The following is a 20,337-nucleotide window of genomic DNA, read 5'->3' on the forward strand; positions in this document are numbered from 1 at the left end:
AAGCTTTCTACAGTGTGAGTAAAAAAAAAACACTTGACACTTCACAAATCTCTAGTGAAAGAAATATATGTCATGGGCACATAATTATTATGCATGTATATGGCCTGAAAGGGTGTGTTCTTCCAAATAATTTGCGATACCATCATACCACATTTATGTGGAATGTGTTAACGCTTCGATAACCTGCAGGTATTCTTTGCAACGATGTAACTAATTGATTTGTGTCAAATTAAGGCATGACTGTAATGAATGAATCCAGATGCCAATGATGTCATAATCCTACAAGGGTTGCATTAAAATTTAAAATCCTTTATAAAACACCTCAGTAACTTACACTATAATTGTTTATAAACACATTTTAGTTTCAATTCTCAGGTCAATTTCATTGAAAATGGATTCGCATATGTCGACTTACTAAACTCATGTAGGTTAATGACAACATTGGTATCTTGATTCATTCATTGCAATCATGCCTTACTTTAGCACAAATCAAAATTTACATCACTGCAAAGAATACCTATTGATTTTATCCAAGCATGAAGAAATACCATAAATGGAATCAAATTATTTGGGAGAAGATACTCTTGCCAGCCATACATGTATATAATGATGATGCATTCATGACATATTTTTCCTTAAATTAAGGATTGGTAAGGTGTCAATTCTTTTTTTACTCACACAGTAATACATGTATGTACATGTATACTTATGTATATTCATACACTCATTGTTTTCTGAAACATTCTGTATGTTTCTCTTTGTTTACAAAAGACATTGTGCAAATTTCCAGTATAAAAAAATGACATTGATGGATTTAGTTAAGGATGATCGTATCATTTGTAACTCTTTGTAAGATAGGGCCCTGGAGATTACACTGTAAAGGTAAAGTTGAGGTAAAAGAGGAATTTATTTACACGAATATAAAATATGAATAATTCTTGAATTAGGCTTTTAGGTTTGAATCCCAGCCATGGCATAATTTCCTTCAGCAAGAAATTCATCCACATTGTGCTGCACTCAACCCAGGTGAGATGAATGGGTACCCGGCAGGAATTTATTCCTTGATATGCGTGTGCACTGTAATCTTAGTAATTATGGCTGCCAAGCTACAGCTGGGCTAATAATATCCAAGTCCTTTGGAAGCACATAAAGACATCATTCATAATGTGATATGCCCTATACAAGAACTGTATATTATTATTACTATTATTATTAACTTTGACTTGTAATTTTCAAATACTTCAGTGTGTATTGTAAATATATACCCGAGTTAAAATAATTTCCTATGTTTGTTTACTTTACATGTAACCATTTTTTTGTTTTGTTCTGTGTGTATACATCATGTGTGTAAACCAGTGAAATAAAAAATTTCCTTAATATGGACAATAAAGTTATTCAATTCATTTCAATTTCATTGTCTACACATGCCGCCCCCCCCCCCCCCCACCCCCCAAGAAAACCCCACTTTATTCACACATTCATGAAACAAACAACCTCTAGCAGGGAGTGCCCTACATTCACTCACAATTCTCAGGAAGATAATTTGACCCAGTTTAACCTTTGCAATCAACTTCTGGTTTGTCATAGCACTTCACTTTAAACAGGGAGGGGGCAAATTCGTTTGCCCAAATATTTGACAAGCAAAAAAAAAGAAGGGTCTTCAAGCTCGTCGAGGGGGGGGGGCAGGAATACGTCCCTTGTATGGGTTGTGACTTGTCAGGGGGGGAAGAGTGCATCAAATAGAAGACTAACATTAATGAGGTTAAAACGATTTGCTTGCAATAATATTATTAAATAATAATAGTATTAATAATAGTTACAAAGCACTTCATAAGCTCTGTTTCTAAGCTCTTTACACTGTTATTATTGCCTCTGTCACAGGATCCATCAATGTTCCACAAATAAAGTGCACCATCTCTACTCCCTGGGGAGTATCCTGGCCAGGCGACCGTTTATCGGTGCACACGTGCCAATCTAATCACATTGACGTCCACATCCTAGTGGGTACCCAATTAACACCTGGGAGGAGAGAGGCAAACATGGATAACTGCCTTGCCAACGGACATTAGCGCTGGGTGGGATTCGAACCCTCAACCCTTGCTTTAAGAGTCAACCGCTACACCACATTAAGTTCCATTGAAAATAAAGTGACAATATCATGAAAGGACAAGAAATTAAAAGAGATAAGTAGATTCAGTGAGTTGTAGGGAATTGGTGCAATGGCAGTTTACACTGCCACTCTCAATCCAAGTGAAGTACAAGTAAATCGGTTCAAATAACCCTAGGCCTATACGCAGAGATCTATGTCCTGTGTTTGAGTTCAGTATGTGAGTCGTACAGGGAATCAGTGCGATTGTGTGCACCTGAGGTCAGTAATATGAATTGTAAAGGGAATTGGGTTGCACACGGAAATGGTGCAATCATGAATTGCCACTCTCAACCCAGGTGTAGTAAATCTGTTCAAATAACCCTAGGCCTATACGCCGAGATCTACATACAGGTATGTACTGTGTTTGAGATCAGCACAAGTTGCACAGGGAATGGGTGCAATTGAAATCTACATTAATTGCCACTCTCAACCCAGGTGTACGTGTAATAACTTGGTTCACACCCTAGGCATACGCAACAAGATCTATGTAGTGTGTTTGAGTTCAGTGCATGCCCCTTTAACACACCCAATCAGCTTGCTGTAGAACAATGTATGTTAGAGCATAGAAGGGAAATTACCAGGAAATTCGTGACAGGGATTTTTTCCTGTGTTTGACAAAAGTGTTCATTTTTTTTCAATGTGGAAAAGAGAGAAATCTTCATTACCCTGGTATTAAAGCTGATATTTAGTTTTGGTAAATACCCAAAAAGTGCAAGTCACTATTCCAATTCATTACTAATAGTCTGCAAGTACATACTCAAAATTGAAAACTTTAACCAACCGCAGTCTCTTTAGAGTGAAGACTACTCTCCACACTCTCTTTGACAAATAACGCCAGCCATAGGTAACATAATGAATTTAGTCTCACTACTTCAGACTCTGCATTATGCACTATGCATATTGCAAGAATCATCAAGGGTCTGTGCCTCTAGACTAATTATATAACGAGTATGTTCCTCTCATGTGAAGAATGGCAATACTGATTTCACATCAAAAATCTATTTTGATTGAACGCCCAGTCAAAATAAAATGGCTGAATAATTTTGTCTGTTTTATTCATACATGTACATCTTCTCAAGCCTGGTATGGGCTGAACATTTCAGGATATAATCTGAACTGCTGCTTTCTTTGCAAGGGCTAAAAATCCAATTGAAAATAAAAGCATTAGCGATAATTTAGCGAGAGTGCTAGAAGCCGAATAATTCGCATATATATATGGGTGAAAAAATGCCAAATTTAACACCTGAAAATTATAAAATTACCAAGTGTGGTACTATTGTGACTGGAAAGTTTGACAATCCTCAAGTACCAACACAAGGCAGTCTGGATCATACTTTAAGGAGTGCTCTAAGCTGAAAATTTTTACATCTAAATGAATAGAGTAAAATTCACAGGGCAATATGCTGAAAATTTCATCAAAATCTGATAACAAATAGCGACGTTATTGAATTTTAATTTTGGCAATATATTGTGAAGCATGTCGTCATGAATATTCATGAGATGGAGTGATGTCACATTCCCAATTTTTTTTTTTTATGTTATTACATGAAATCATATTGGTTTCATGTGTGAATAATCCAGGAGCTCCTTTTTTGTCTTGAGCACCCACCAGAGGTGAAGACGAGACATAGAGATCCAAATATCGTACATCCATCACAAACCATATGACACATAACTCCGCAGCCAAACGCAAGTCATATTTCATTCAAACTTGTATGGTAGATGTACTTAGGGGGCCTGCCTTTTATGCTGCAGTCAGCGGTCACATGTTAAGGTTAAAGGTCATTTTCAGGTCAACGTTAAAGTTTACATGCATGACCCTCCTATGACACATAACGTTGCAACCATACGTCACTTTCAAATCAAACTTCGGTTTAGAGACCTGCATGTTATTGTGTTCGGAGGTCACATGGTCAGGTCAAAGGCCATTTTGAGGTCAATATTAAGATTTACATGCAAGACTCTTTTGACAACTGTTATTCCATCCCAGTTATTTTATAATGAACTTTTGATACAATTCTCTTGCGTGCCCTGCAAATCGAGATAGTTTTGGTAATTTTCACAAGTGGGCGAGACACAACATCGCTTATGCCTCAAGTGTTGTAGTTTCTTTTCCAGGGCTCTTTTGAGCATATTGGGGTTAAATCAGCGCCCAAAATGGGAATACGTAAAATGTCATCTATCCCCTGGATGAACATTTGAAATTGCTGAACATAACGTTCATCAACAAAGTTGTGTGATTTGACTTGCATTTTACTGTGTTGTATCCGAATTACCAAGCAAGAACTCGCTATCGATCTTCCCTACAACATTGCTGCTGTAATGTTAACCCAGGAACTCATCCATCCTAACTATTAGGCAGAGGATACTCTCCAAAATAGGGTAGAATGGGGTCGTAATAGCACCGCAAATAAAAGGGAAAAAAATAAATTATGCACTTAGGCCTACCTCGATTATATGGATGAAGGTCTATCCTGACATCGAGGCACAAACTGGACATTCAAAAAAGGAAAAGTTCTGTATCGTTTGTTTTTCTTCTTTCAAAATTGAAAACAAAATGGCCGATCGACACCGAGAACAGAATATGGAGGTCTAACTTTTCCTGTTTTTGAGGGTCCAGTTTGTCCCTCGATGTCAGGATTCTGTGATAAGATAGACCTTCATCCATATAATCAAGGAGGTGCATACTTTATTTTTTCCCCTTTTAAACTTTGCAGTGCTATACTATAGCCTATTGCGACCCCATTCTACCCAATGTCTGCCTAGTATTATTACACAGACAAGTGGAGCCAATGTAGTTCTGCGGAACAGCCATTGACATTGTAACATACAGAGACGGGGACGGAAGCTTTTTTAAAATGTTTAGTCTAACAATTGATGTCAACCAGTGCCTGGATAAGTGGATTGCCTTTCTACCAGAAACTGTACTCTGTATGTAGACCAGCCATCAATGACAACTTTAAAAAATGCCCTTATTAAAGACCAAATAATATATAAAAACTAGACCACACTCTCTGGCATTCTTCCAGAATCCAGTTAAAACTCAAGTTGGAGTTTTTCAGAGTCCAACTAGAATATACCGTACTGCATTGCCGGAACTGCATCCCGGGGGGGGGGGCACTCGACCAAAAAGTGGTGGGGGTGTGCCGCGGGCGAGACAAAAAACGGGGGCCTTGGAGCGGGCTTATTGTAAAAAGGAGGGTCCTCGGAACGGGCTTCGGAACGACAAATGTTTGTGGAAACGGGGGTCCTTGGAACGGATCGCTAGCGTGTGAGTGCGTATGCATCCCTACGGAACGGTCATGCGTGCATGATGCAGCTAGCCCGGCCTCCGCCGGGGAGCCTTGCGGCCGCTTTTCACCAAAATTGCAGCTCATTCAATGCTATCGGAGCGTCGTAACCACAGAGATACGATCTTACGTATACGTAAGCTCCCGAAGGGAGCTAGAGAGGCAACTCTTTTCGCGCGTTTTTGATTTCCCATAGGTTTTGTACATAACAAACATGGCTGCCATTTGTCCAATTTGAAGGTTGATTTTGGAAGGTCAATGTTTAATTCATGAGTAATGACGTCAAAATACGCACAATGCACTTGTATGATTGGATAAAACGCTAATGTTTTATTCATGTCCTCATGCATTAAACATTTTTTTCCGTCCCACAATTCCCTACGATATCTGTGCGAAGTGTCGTTCTTTTTGATTCTGCGAAATTCAACTTTTTGAAATACAATAGCAAGTCTAAATATCTGTTTTTAGAATTGATGTTCGAAATCATGATTTCTGAGTGAACTTCAATGGAGCAGAAAATCTTGGAGGAAACATTGATATCAATCTAATGACATTCCATAGGAATAAAAGTAAGTTAAGTTCAATTCCTTACTTTGATCTTAGTTGAAATTGTAATGTGTTTGCTGGGGTTCGGCGTCGCATGCATGGCTTTATGTGCAGTTTACATCGCGAACCACAATTTCCATATTTCCATTTCTTTTTCCTGTCCTGATCCCAAATAAGTCTGAAATCTGACTGACATATTTTGTCAGAAAATAATATAGTTTTTCGTAGAACTAAGTTGGTTAATTGGGATGCTTCATGTCCGCCCTTATTAAATCTGTATTTCAGATCTTGTCAAATATCAGGGTTAGATGTGGACTTGTTTAACGGCAAAGCTGCATCAAAATTAGGCCAAACTTATATAGCCAGAGCGGGATGTGGACTTTGATATCGCCGGTGCCAGCCGGCTGCGAAATTGCCGATGTAGGCTAGGTCATTAGGTGTTGGAAATTAATTGTCAAAGAAGCTCGAGTTGAAATTTGAAGTTATAGGCCATGGGCCGAGTACTGATTTTTCGACACCGCTATTTCAATATAATTATCTGCATTTAAAATGAAATGAAATTAAATCTAAATGAACTGAATGATGAATCTGCTTGGAATGATATTGGTAGATTTTGCCATGCCCATGGTCACTCATGGAATGATTTGAGACAGATGTTAACGTTTTTCTTTTTTTTAATAAAAGTAAGGCCCTAGGATAGGTCTATCGTATTATAGATTTAAAAAAAATTCTAGATCTGTCTGGTTTGACTTTTTTTTCTACAAAGATTTTTTAAGTTAACTTTAATTTTATTTTAGTTCCTGGCTGGACCGTTGGACTAAAATATAATTAGCCTAGCAAAGGAGTTTAACGATTCTTTTTTTTCGGGGGGGGGGGCAACATTTCTATGTCAGGGTTCAAACTGCTCAATTGTTTTTTGGAAGGGTTGAGAAAATTTATAGTGCCCTATTTTGAATTGTTTAAGTATAAGGCTAAGCAGAGAGAGCGGCTGATCCGATTGATTTATCTTTATTGTCCTCACTTGATGTTATTTGTGGTGAAAGGCAAAGGGTCATTTAAACCTGCCAGCAAGTGAGCTAACCCTTTTTTAAAATAAAAATCAAACTTAAACTTAAAGAGGAACTCACTTAACGTAGAGATTCAAATCAGACATGTTTATTGACGAGTGCAAAAAATTTAATGATTGACTCGCACTGATGAATGAGCGAGAGCCATATTATCACACAAATGATAATTATCCTACATCTGTCAAAGCTGGCTTGGTGTATATATATATATTGAAGATTGACAAAAGACCTCACTAGAGTAGGCCACGTATGCTTGAACCATTTAGTTTTTGGTCAAGACCTGCTTTTTTCTAGTTGGGAATTTTGAACGCTGGAAACTCTGAAAAAATTGTTTTTAGAGAGGAATTTTGTTTATCATTTTTGAAATTTTTAACTGTAAAGTATTGTATGTATATTGAATTGCAGATCCAATGGGATCCAGTTCTTAGCAGTCCCAGCCTATTCAGAAGTACAAAGTCAAATACCATTTGCACATCACCAAGAGGTACAATCTGATGTGTAACAGGATATCTGATCTAAAAGCTTGCCAGGTATGCTTGTTTTCATAAAAATATAAAAAACCTATTTTTCTGAATCATGTTATATCCCATAAAGTAAAGCTCCATGATGAGACAATATTCTTTGGATTCAGATTCACCAGTATTTCCATTATCATCAATGCATACTTATTGTCCATGTATCTTAGCTATATATATTAATCATACATAAAATCACTTTCAAACTCAGTTATTCTGAAGACAGAAATAAAAAAGGACAAAATATTGAGATTAATCTTTCGATATATATTTGAATGGGTTTTCACACTTAATAAAAAAAAGTTATATGAATAATGATCTATAATAGTGATCTATGATTTTTATCTGGCAACATAGGTTACTACATGTGCATTTTTAAAATAATATTGCATGGAAGAGTAAGGGCTCATAAAAAGTTTAAAACTTCTAAATAAACTGGACAAGATGAGTAAGAATAATTTATATCAGCAGCTCATTTTGTTCCCTTTTCTTTTTGTTTACTATGCAGGTTTCACAGGCTGTTTGAGTATCACCAGGGCAGATCAAGAAGAAAATTGAAGGCCAGGTTCATAACAAGCAGTTGCTTCATTGCAATTTCAGATTTAAACATTGAATGAATTTAAATAAATGTGTCGATACATATTGAATGTTGCTTAAACTACACATCTGTTGAAAAAAAAAAGATTAATTGGAGTATAGATATTTAGGTCCATAGGTTTCACACAAGATTAAAATATTTTTCGAAAGGGCACACTTATCCCCCCCCCCCCCTTTATTAATGTTCTAATCATCTACATGTAGTACTTATAGTAGCGAAAGCACTTTGAATAATATTAGTAGTTTGAAAGGGATGGGTTGTATTCTGGTAATCTAAACAATGCAGAATGGGCCTTTACTGAGGTCTGGGCTATGTAACATACATGCCTACAGACATATAAAAGGTGATAAGAAATAATGGATTTTCATTGAAAAAATGTGCATAATAAAAACAAGGTGACAGAACAGAGGGCGAAGAAATCACTCTCAGTCCTGGACCCCAATTCATTAAGACCAACCACTATTCTAGCTTTGCCATTCTGGTAATTACCATGGAAACATTAAAGCAACAGATCAACATTGGGGTTCCCATGCTAGTTGCTAGTTACATTTGGGGCCAATTTACCATAATTGAAGTCCTTATGAAACAAGAACCTGTATGTATTGCTGGACATTAAGCTGTTGAATTCATTTTCTGGGGGAAGTGAAAAGTTGCACTTTTTTTTTAATCTCTTTGTTTTTGTAACACTGTATTGTCGATGTCCCGTATAATGAACTAGATTAGCTCTGCAAATAAAATAATTTGTTGGAAATAGAACACAGCTCTAGCAGCACTTCACAACAATAGACAATAAGCAACTTTGTTACTGATTTACCAATGTGCAGATTTGGGAAGGCACTCTTTAGAGAAATGTGTTCCCCTTTTTTCTGAAGTGTCACCGATTAGATTAGCATGCTATTTCTTGTCAGCAAATGCTGAAAAAATAATTTGATATTTTAGTAACTGACTTTGAGAGAGAGGTATATCGATAATCTTTTTATTAATGGCATCCTTGATGCCCCCCTTATATTGACTATGTAAGGCTTATCAATAACTATGTAAGTGAATATACATACTTATTTTTTTCATATTTTTTTCTCTAGATTTTACCAAAAAAATACATCCCCTCTCTTGTAATATCCTTGCAATTTCTGTTGCACTCATTATAGGCATTTTGCTGATGTAATTTGATGCTTTGGTGAGAAAAAAATATTTTTATCATGTATTCAAAAATTTATTAACTAATAAACATTTTAATTTGAAATATTACTTTCTAATCTTGATATTCGTGATTTACTTAATCCACCAATTTATATTGCATGAAAGATATGTGATGATGATGTTATTGCTACCAAACTGTGTTGTGATGAAATGGCACTGAAGATTACTTCTATATGACTGGAATACTAGTACAACAGGTATTTAGTATCAAAATAACATGCGTGGCAAGATAGCCCATAAAAGCCATTGCAACATGGCATACTGTGACATTCAGGTGCAGCCGAATTAAAGACATGAATGAGTTTGATTTAAAAGTGGGATAGAAATAAAAATGAAATGAGAATAATTGTTTGCTCGCATGATTATGTGGAATGTGTGTGTGTGGAAGAGAGAGGGGGGGTGGAATCGATAGAGAAATATAGGGGGTGGACAGGTACAAAATTTTCATTTTATTTGGAAGTGACCTTTAAGATAGCCTTGATGAGAGCAAATACATGGGGGGGGGGTACTGGGCTCTCTTTGGCTCCCATTCCAAACTCAGACTTTAAAAAAAAATCTTCATAAGATTTGCACCAGATTGTTCATTTCAATATCAAAATAAAGACAAAATGACCTGATTGCTCTCTTGCTCAGATCATTTTAAGTATGTACCCCACCCCCCAAAAATAATAAACAAATATTTGTGACTATTCATGATGTGTAATGAAAATAATGGGCAGTGATGATCACCTGATGAATAGAGCAAGCAGACCCCTTAGTTCAATCCTACTAATGGATCTCTTGTAAGCTTCCAAAATGTCTTCCAGGGAAATATCTAGCAAATAAATAAGTGAATTAATTGATGTAGTAATAATCGCGAAAGAATTAAAAATATGTAAACAAGAAAAGATGAATAAACAACTGAATACCGGGGGGGGGGGTGAACGGGGATGATCATAATGACATGAATTTACCAAAGACGCAGCTCTATGAATACATTTCATATTCAATCACGTCGCGTATTATGCTAATTTGTGACAATTTGCTTATTTGCATATTTTTACGCTGTGCGCGCAGGCCAATTTATGACCACACCTCTGTTTCGCTGGTGTGCCATGAAGTTGCGGTGTCCATAGCCTTGTACGCGAAAAATGGGAGCAGTGTGCACTTTTGACCTTCCAAAATTTCCCCATGTCTGACCGGATGCAGAAGCGGAGTTTCACCCCCCTGGTCGTAACGAAAAATATGCGAAGCTTTGGAGCGGATTTTTCTCTTCTTTTTTCTCGATAAGAAGAAAATGCTATGCCTTGGAGCGGAAATTTGACTAGAGTGTAAAAATGGGGGTCCCCTCCGCGGCACACACCCTATGCATTATATACTGAGTGCCCTGCCCAGTGTCTGGCAAAATAAAACTTTAAATTTTTCCAAGTTACTTATTAGGTTGTCGTTTACTTTAACAACATGTCAGATTTAATTACCTAACGTTTGGTCTGGACTTGCTGGACACAGGCTCGATCTCTCGTCTTGAATCCGTTTGTTCGTTAAGTCGCCAACATTCACAATGAATGAATCATCCACGAATTGTACAAATGCTTGCGTACACGTACATACACACGACTCTGCATTGCACTGCTGCACCCGCGGCACCTAGCTTGCTGCTGTAAAGGCGAATGCACTGACGTCATGTAAAAAAGGGGGTTTTCCCTATTTCCTTATCCAGGCCTCGGCTCTGACAGTACGATAATTGCGCTACATGGCCTTCCCCTTGATCGACTTTTTAGAGAATGATCCAGGGAGTTCAGATATTCAAATTTATTGTCATGCTCAAAAATTCGATCACTGGCGCACAAATGGGGGATTTTGCGTGCCATGGTCCCCCAAAAGTTCCACCATCAAGAAAAAAATAATGAAGAAGCTTTAGATATCTTTGAGAAAAAAAAAGGAAGCTTCTTCTTTGTTTAGTTCACTCCAATATTGTAGGACTAAACCTGTTCATCGATCAAAGTAGAATGTCTATTGCTGCTCTCCTTCAGACAAAAGGAGAGCAGTACATCTTCCTCTTCTTCTTCCTTCTCCTCCTCCCCGGGGGCACTCAGTATATAATGCACAGTGGGTATGTGCCGCGGCCGAGGGCCCATTTTTACACTCAAATTTCCGTTCCAAGGGATAGCATTTTTGTCTTGTTGAGAAAAAGAACAAAGAAATCCGCTCCAAGGCATAGCATTTTCTTCTTATCGCTGAGAACAAAGAAGAAAGAAATCCGCTCCAGAACTTCGCATATTTTCGCTATGCCGTTCTGGTCGCATTGATCGGTTACATATAGGCTGCAATTTTGGTGAAAAGCGGCCGCAGACCACTGTCCGACCATCGCATCTGCGCGAGCTCACCCGGCGCCCGTGCAGCCCAGCTAGCTGCATCATACACGCATACCCGTTATAGGGATACATAAGCTGGCGATCCGTTCTAAGGACCCCCGTTTTCACAAACATTTGTAGTTCCGAAGCCCGTTCCGAGGACCCTCCTTTTTAAAATAAGCCCGCTCCATATGGCCCCCGTGATTTGTCTCGCCCGTTGCACACCCCCACCACTTTTTTGGTCGAGTGCCCCCCCCCCCGGATCCTCCTCCTCCTGTTACTGCAGGCAAACTCCTCAATTGGAATATAATATCTGCAGGCGTGTGTGGCTAAAGATGAATTTGAATTAAGAATGTGCCCCCCCCCCCCATGAAAGTAGATATATGAATTTTGTTTAGCCTTGTCTTCGGAAAGGGGTGATACATGCCTCTGGGGCCCACTCCGGGAATACTTATCTTTTCAGAATATAATGTCCCGGGCCCTGGGAACGATTTTTAAAAGGGGGTTTAAATTTACTTGAACAAGCAAGCAAAGTAAAAAACAGGGGTATCGCTAGCTACACTAATGAAGCTGATTTTGGTTATGTTTCTGCTATATAATAGCATAAGAGATTACTGACAGATTTCCAGGGGGTGTTGCCTACGGTGAATATCACGTGTAGTACCCTGGCTTCCCATATGCAGGGGCAGGGCCATACTCAAAATTGAAATCAAACACAAAATTTGATTTTCGTTTTCAAAAGATCAATTTTGTGCTCGATCGCATCGCTCTCTTGGGATCTTCAAGAAAATTTTCCCACACGCGCCATTTTGTGCTCCCTTCGATCTCATTCGTCATTACACCAGCATGGTGGGGTTCTAATTCTCAGATTGCCTAAAACACCATCGTGGATATAAATTACCTATTGTGTCTATATGCTATTTTTTTCACATAACAATTATTTGTTTGAATATTCACTTGGTATGAATCCCCTTGTAGTTTCATTTCCATGGTCTACTTATTAGAAGCATTTCGCTCTTTAATTAGTGGCAAATGGTTCATACATACAGTTCATCAACAGATTAAGGACGTGTCGTTGGACCAAGTTGGATATAAGACAAAATGCATGGTATGCCCCTGTGGCGGCACCAAGGGGGTAGTTGAAATTTTGAAAACTCACCCCAAATAATATATATCATAAACATCCTACTCCGAAACATAATTTCCACTCTTCAAATTTTGAAAAATTTCTCAAGTCACTGTTAGTTCCCAATAATATTAGTCGCTAACGTGAATCTTTCAGTATAAAATTTAAAAGTACGCTTCGCGCTCGCAGTGGATGTTGATTGAGAAGCAATGAAGAATCTGTTCAATAGGATGGCAAGGGGTTTAAAAATCCAGCGTTCAAGTCAATATCAAAAACGATTCTTCTCGTGATTCAAGTTTTCATTATTTGTTTAGCGAGATATGCATCCTGCATGTTTTTACCAAAAAAAATGCTGAAAATAAAAAATTATCTGATCGCGCTACGCGTTCGCATCAGTACCCATTTGTTCATACTTCAGTCAAAAAAGTGCTAATAACGTCCAATAATCATCTCAGGACATTAGTGAGTGGGTGACATTTGATGGTTCCACAAACTACAAGCATTTGTTTTGAAGCGGGTCATTCCATTTGAAGAGAAATTGATGTGTATATATTCATTTGCTTATAATTATTATTTTGTTTTACTCACGGAAAAAATATACATGTATATTATATACCTGTTCCACTGTAATTACGATCATTTTATTTTGTTCTGTTGGAAATGAAAATAACGAATTTGAATTTGATTTAAATTTGAGCACCTCGACTCTCTCATCCGCACATCACTCTGTTATGTGAAAAATATATTAATAATAAGCGAAACTTTGAAAAGTCATGATCTTATGTATTTTCAGCGTTTATGTTATTTTTCCACTTTTTCATACATATCCAATTTATGTTGGGGTAGATTTGCCATAAATAATAAAAATTGAGACAAGACAGAATAGTCTCAAGTACCAAACCTTGCGGGAACGGGTGTCACGTTAATCAAGACGGGGTGGCAGACGTCCCTGCTAAAGAAAATATAGGTTCATTGTTCCATGGACCCATGAGGTCAACGATTGTTCGAATCTTAGCTTGTCAGACCGTGAGCCATAACAATGTTAGTTAATTTGACCCGGGACAACACAAAACTCTTTTTTCCGACAAGAATTCTGGAGTGCAGATGGGGGGTGGGGTCATGGCCCTGCCCCCGAAGTTTCATGACTAAGAAAAATAAAGGGGAAAATAAAGAAAGGGAAAAGGGTGAAATATAGTATGGCAAATTGTATCACATTAAATTCGTTTTTATTAAAAGGCAAACTTTTTTTGCTCGCTCGCATTGTTTTTCTTTTCCTTTTTTAGAAATGTTGCCCCATGCGCCGTGTCTGAACCCCTCAAAATTTTTGACTCATGATGTCACTGGACGGAAAGATAATGTTTTATTAAAACCAGTGGTCATTCGCATACCATGCAAGTAATGCGACTTTGTGTTGGTTTTACTGATATTGATCACGTTTGGTGTTGGTGCATGGTGTTGGTATATTGGAAAAAAACAGTTGTGTACGGAGGGGGGGGGGTTACAGGGGTTGATACCCAATACCCCCCTGAATATTTTTGCAGTACGAAACGACGTAAAACTTTTGATGAAGACCTTTTTCTTTTGGCGCCCCTATGTCGAAAATCAATCCGGCGACCTTATAGGTCGAACATCAATTTGGCGCCCTCCCCCCTTCGTCGAACAGCATTTCAGCGCCCCCCCCCCCGCTTGAACATCAATTCTGCGCCCCCTATGTCGAACATCTATTCAGCGCCCCTCTATATGTCGAACATCATTTTGCCCCCCCCCCACCCCAGGTCGAACAGCAATTCGGCGCCCCCACTGATATCAAACTTAAATTCGGCGCCCCTATATGTAGAACATCAATTCGGTGCCCCCTTCCCCATATCAAACTTAAATTCGGCGCCCCTAGGTATAACATAACTTTTGCGCCCCCTATATATATATATATTGAAGATCAATTCGGCGCACCCTATAATCACTGATTCGGTGCCCGGTAACCGGGCATGTTGGTTGAGTGGTAGAACGTCCGCCTCATACCAAAAATGGAACCTTCTGCCTTCTTGCTTCGCGTTCAGCATTTAGACTGGAGAAGGGTAATAATAACTTTTCATGTTATGCAGGGCCCGCTAGAAGAGCAGTCTCACGATGCTACCCTTTAAATAAAACGTTATTATTATTATTATGTCGAACATTATTTCGGCGCCCCTATGTCGGACATCAATTTGGTGCCCCTAGGTGGAACATCGGCAATTCGGTTTCCCTCCTCTTCTTTTCCTTTCCACTTCTTTCCTCTTTTTTTTGTCTTTCTCTTCTAATTCTTTCCCTCCTTCTTTCTTCACCCTTTCCTCCCCTCTCTTTTCTTCCTCCTTTTTTCTTCCTCTTCTTTGCGCCTCCATTTTCCCCTACCGGGGGGGGGGGGGGGCCGAGGCTCCCCCCCAATTCGCACATGCTTATTATTATTATTATTATCATTATTATTATCATTATCATTATCATTATCATTATTATCATCATCATCATCATCATCATTATTATTATCATCATACTTCTGTTGACGTCAATATCGTTGTTGTTATCATTATCTATTATCATAATTTGTTGTTATTATCATTATGCTTATCAAGCCATATAATTCACTACATGCACAAATAGAACTTTAATATAAAAGGCTTAACAGTATTGAAATAAAACTGAATATAGCGATTCGTCTGCGGTAAATTCCTCGATATTTTTAGTAAATGAATCATAATGGGATTCCCACCAATTTGCTTATTTACCCTCCCAAATCCACGTTACGAAATTCCAGCTGCGCTCGATTTAGCTGCTCCTGGAATTGCAAGTCCTCAATGTTTACATGTACTCTGATGATGTAATGCCTATAGCCCCGCCCCCAACCCGGGGAATTCCCACTGTGTCACGTGACGTATCTGTCCTGCCTGCATACAACGCAAGCGAAAGCTAATGACTTAAAAACGAAGATGAAAAGGAGTCTCCATCAACTTCATGCATAACTGCACATATATCGCGGGCTTTTCGCGGCCACGATTGAATTCTGACTCGAGCCTGGACTCCTCTTTATCCAATTGCAGCTTTGCTTTGGATGTTGGTTGGAATTTATTAAACACAGTGTTTTGTGTAAGAACAACTTCAGCCAGGATAGAAATTTTGTGGTTCGAGGTTTTGAGCCGTCTACGACTACGTACGGTACATCCCCGTGGTTGGCGTTGCAGGTCAGAGCCAGAGGCCGAAATCCAACTTCAAACGAGGGTCTTCGGATCTGTGCAGCCAGAGACTCGCCACCAGCGCTGCATACTGCTGGTCCTACTGTCGCCTAGGCCTAGCTAGGGCTAGGCGGGCTCTGGATCACTTATCAGGCAGGGACAAAAATTCAGTCAATAATGAACAGAAAAAAGAATGGGACACACCTATCATGAGGCCATGAGATAGGCAGTGACTGGACTCTGGAGGAAAATTTTCTAGCTAGTTTACATTACAATAATTATTAAACACTCTGGAGTCTGGACATACCCTGGCCTGGGCCTGGCTAGTAGTATTTCCAAGACCACACTGCTCTTAAACACAACTCAGCGGAACAGAATTCCTGAGAAGTTGCATTTATTTTCACAAGTTGTTGAGAAATATTTACAAAGACAATGGCATCATCAGTAACTCCAGAGTGCTCTGGCTCTACTACTAAAGACCCACCAAGTATCGAGATGCTAACACATGTATTTCGAGAGTTACTTGTGCTGTATCTAGATCCGCAATGTGCCTATGATTCCCTTAGATTTCTTTTGGGTAAGTTTAACTTAAGGCTAGCTCTAGGCCAACCTACAGCACGGTGCGACGATGAAAGTATTGGCCTAATAAATATGTTGCAATCGATTATTTTGACTGTTGCATAACACTGGGGGGAGGAAGGCATTTCATCATGCTGTTTGTAAGTTTAAAAACGACAAGGAAACCTTTCTTACGCACTAAATCATAAGCCAATGAACTGTTTGGTGTATGTCCAAAGGCGGGGGGGACAGGTCCCCCCAAAAAATTTTGAGGTAGGGGGGGACGGTCCCCGGTCCCCCCCCCCCTAAAGTTTTAGCTGATAACCTTTTTTTTTTGCTTGTCAAATTTGTTTCCTGCGTCCCCCCTAAATTCTGGTAAACCCCCCTTAAAATGTCTCTTGTCCCCGGGGGGGGGGGGGCACTCGACCAAAAAAGTGGTAGGGGTGTGCCGCGGGCGAGACAAAAAACGGGGGCCTTGGAGCGGGCTTATTGTAAAAAGGAGGGTCCTTGGAACTGGCTTCTGAACTACAATTTTGTGAAAACGGGAGTTCTTTGAACGGATCGCCAGCGTGTGAGAACGGGCATATGCACCCCTATGGAACGGGCATGCGTTGTGGTCATTTCATATAAGGTGTTTTCACCGGTTTCCCGCAGAAGCTATCGCATGGTGAACAAAAGTTTTAATGCATGGCTGATCGTCAACAATACGGAGAGTCAAGTGAGTTTGAACGCCAGCCTGGAGAACCTCTTCATTTTATGAAATTATTGAAATTCAAGCATTATTTCAAATGACCAGAACTTTGTTATTTCTTGACCATTTTCTGTAATTTAGGTATCAAATTAAAGAGCAGATATTGATCTTTTCAAAAATGTGGTTTTCTTTTTGAAACCCAGATACCCCCTGCCAAATGAGATTTTGGTATCCTTTCTTCAAATTGTTTTTGCTCACTCATGCGTGAATTAAAAATAATCTAAGTAATATCAGATGAGAAAGGAGATTCTAAACTTTAAATTGGTAGGTCATTTATCTATTTCATTTATGATTAAGTTATGATAAATGATCGCTAAATCTCGGTTTTGTTTTTTGTGGGACGCACTGTAGATACTTCAGCCTGGACCATCCCTGTAAAGTCACTCTAAACTTACGAACAGCTTTATGAAACGCCCACCAGTATAAATGAATGTTGCATATATTTACTCATAGTAGTAAGTAGTTTTGTTGTGGTTGTTGATGTAAAAAATTTCCTCCAATAATCATCATGGTTGCAGCCATCATAACTTTGAAAGTTTATGGATATAGTTTACGACTTGCGGACATAGGGATAACCAAGTTTCACTGACAAGTCTTAGGTCACATGATCAAGGTCATATGTCATTTATGGTCAATGGACGTAGTATTATATCATATGTTTTGGGTGTTTTGTGAATTATAATTCAAGAGTAGTTTTCAAAGTCAGAATGCAGGCATGACTGCCAGAGGCGCTCCACTTGTTACTTGTTACCTAGTACTGCTTATTCATGGTTTTTCTTCAAGGTGCTAAATCTTCCATGATCTTTGATGCAATCAAAAGAGGCAGACAAGAAGGAGTGAGAGAGCTGCTACATGCGATTGATAACATGGAAGATAAGAGAGGAGTTGCTAAGAAATTCATGGATTCACTTAAGAAGTCAGGTAAGAAAGGGTTTTTTTTTCTGTCTCGAGGGCACATCAGTTTTGGAAAACGTGGCACGTCAGCTAGTTTGTAAGAAGGGCACAGGCTTTTTGGTCATTAACTTATGTTCAGAGGGCTTTTCAGCCAGTGATAAAGGCATTGGTGGTTGATTTATTTATGCATTAGCTGGTGCATGTATTGTGCGCATAACACATCATTGATGGGGTACCGGTAATAAAAAAAGTGTGATTTTTAGGTGGTTTCAAACTGCCTCAAACACAAGAACCCCCATTAAGTTATGAGAAATTTTTCTGGCTAAAAAAATCATTCCCGCATCGCATTCCTACCAACCCAATACATACCCTTCAGGATAAGTTCCTTAAGTTACAAGCATGCGCAGTATGGTCTGATAAGCAAGCAAGGTGCGAGATTCAAAATTGCTAGCTCAGCAGCCACCAATGGCACCCGCACCCAACTTTATGCTGGGCTAAAAGTTCCCGTAATGCCAAAATAGGCCTACCTACGACCTTGGAAAAATCCATGCAAAAGTTCTTGTACTTTTGACAAGTAACCACTATTCAGCTGTTTTTTTTTTTTTTTTTTTTTTTTTTTGGGGGGGGAGATTATGTGTATTCTCATTGCCAAAATTACCTGGTACTTTCTGATTGGGGTAGGTTTATGGATTAAGGTTTTATTAGAATATCCACATATTGCAGCCAATTAGGCTGAATTGCATTGGATTTACAAAATATGACAAAATGATAACATGATATAGCAATCAAACATAAATCTACATTGTAGATCAAGGTAAATTTCCTGATCAGGAAATACCTGGAACTGACAAACATCTAGGCTGTCTGAAACCACCTGTAAAAGTAAAGGTTTATGTGAGAACAGAACATTTTCATTATCCCAATCTTTTTGATTCATTTCATCAGGAAATAGGTTCCTATATGATGTTATCTATGGGGTAAAGAAACTGGATGATAGCTGGGAATTGAAAAATCTCCTCTTGGGTACAGAAGAAGATTTGATAGAGGTCCCACCGCTGGAACTCTTGCCCCATTTAACCAGCTTTGAAAACCATGAAAAGGAGGCCATTAGGACAACTGCAAATACTCACCCACCAAGAACCACCTGGAGTGAGTTGTGTTTGCGTCTCCAAGCCAAACCATCAGAAGTTATGGAAGAGCTTATCAATGGACTTCGAGAAATAAACTATCCCTTGTTGGCCCAAAGTTTGGAGGATGCATACAGGGGTACAGGAAAAGGTGAAATAATTTCATGATAATGGAAAGTGCATTTCATTTTGAATGAGTGATGTTGAAATTATGATAATGGGAATGATGATGATGATGATGATGATGATGATGATGATAGTGAGGATCATGGTAATAGTGATGATGGTGATGATGGTGATGATGGTGATGATGATGATGATGATGATGATGGTGATGATGATGAAGATGATGATGGTGATAGTGATGCAGATGAAGATGGTGATGATGATGGTGATGGAGATGATAGTGGTGACAATGATAATTTGACTGATGGTGATGTAGAATGATTTTGATTATCAAAATAAGGTGAATGTCAGTAATAATGATGACAAGAATAAAGATAATGGGATGATGTGAATGATGGTGATAATTTTGACAGAAATTCAATAAATAACCAAAATTACCACAGATAGTCGTGGAGACCCAGATGGCCATGATAATGACGATGATGATAGCGGAGGACCGGCTAAAGATCCCAAGAACAAGGAAAGGCCCAGTAATGACAAACATGGTCCTGATGATGACAAGCCTGACAGCGGAGATAAACCAGATTCCAGTGGTGCTGGTCCTGCTGATGATGGACCTGGTGGACAAAGAATGTCTAATGGTGAAAGACAGTCTGGCGATGAAGCGAATGCTGATAGTGTGTCACCTATGCTAGGGCTACTGCAACTGTCAGATGCACCCGGACCTGCCACTCCTTCCAGCACTGCCACTGGTAATACTTAGTGACCAATCATCCCAAAAATCTACAGGATACGTTCTCGGAAATAGCCAAAGTAGTATTTTTGTCTTCAAAATGTAATATTAAAAACCAGTT

General features: G+C 38.9%; 2 protein-coding genes and 1 long non-coding RNA gene across 4 annotated transcripts in view; 2 read left to right on the plus strand and 1 right to left on the minus strand.

The window, feature by feature from the left end:
- The window catches only part of LOC121424954, a 29,271-nt gene extending 18,194 nt beyond the window's left edge, over nucleotides 1-11,077 (minus strand). Inside the window, exon 1 of the mRNA XM_041620854.1 lies at nucleotides 10,823-11,077. The gene's annotated coding sequence lies outside the window, so the exon portion shown is untranslated. The remainder of the gene's footprint in view (nucleotides 1-10,822) is intronic.
- Nucleotides 5,969-8,113, plus strand: LOC121424955. Its single transcript, XR_005971460.1, has 3 exons — nucleotides 5,969-6,008; nucleotides 7,458-7,582; nucleotides 8,076-8,113. It is a non-coding gene; the product is annotated as an uncharacterized LOC121424955 (long non-coding RNA).
- A 4,659-nt stretch (nucleotides 11,078-15,736) lies between the features above and the next one.
- Nucleotides 15,737-20,337, plus strand: part of LOC121424758 (antiviral innate immune response receptor RIG-I-like) — a 44,097-nt gene continuing 39,496 nt past the window's right edge. For both annotated transcript variants that reach the window (XM_041620527.1, XM_041620528.1), the window contains exons 1-4: nucleotides 15,737-16,604; nucleotides 18,120-18,257; nucleotides 19,176-19,508; nucleotides 19,927-20,235. In XM_041620527.1, coding sequence (XP_041476461.1) covers nucleotides 16,460-16,604; nucleotides 18,120-18,257; nucleotides 19,176-19,508; nucleotides 19,927-20,235 — 925 coding nt within the window. In that variant the 5' untranslated portion in view covers nucleotides 15,737-16,459. The remainder of the gene's footprint in view (nucleotides 16,605-18,119; nucleotides 18,258-19,175; nucleotides 19,509-19,926; nucleotides 20,236-20,337) is intronic.

Source organism: Lytechinus variegatus, chromosome 12 (genome assembly GCF_018143015.1).
Source record: "Lytechinus variegatus isolate NC3 chromosome 12, Lvar_3.0, whole genome shotgun sequence".
Lineage (NCBI taxonomy): Eukaryota > Metazoa > Echinodermata > Echinoidea > Temnopleuroida > Toxopneustidae > Lytechinus > Lytechinus variegatus.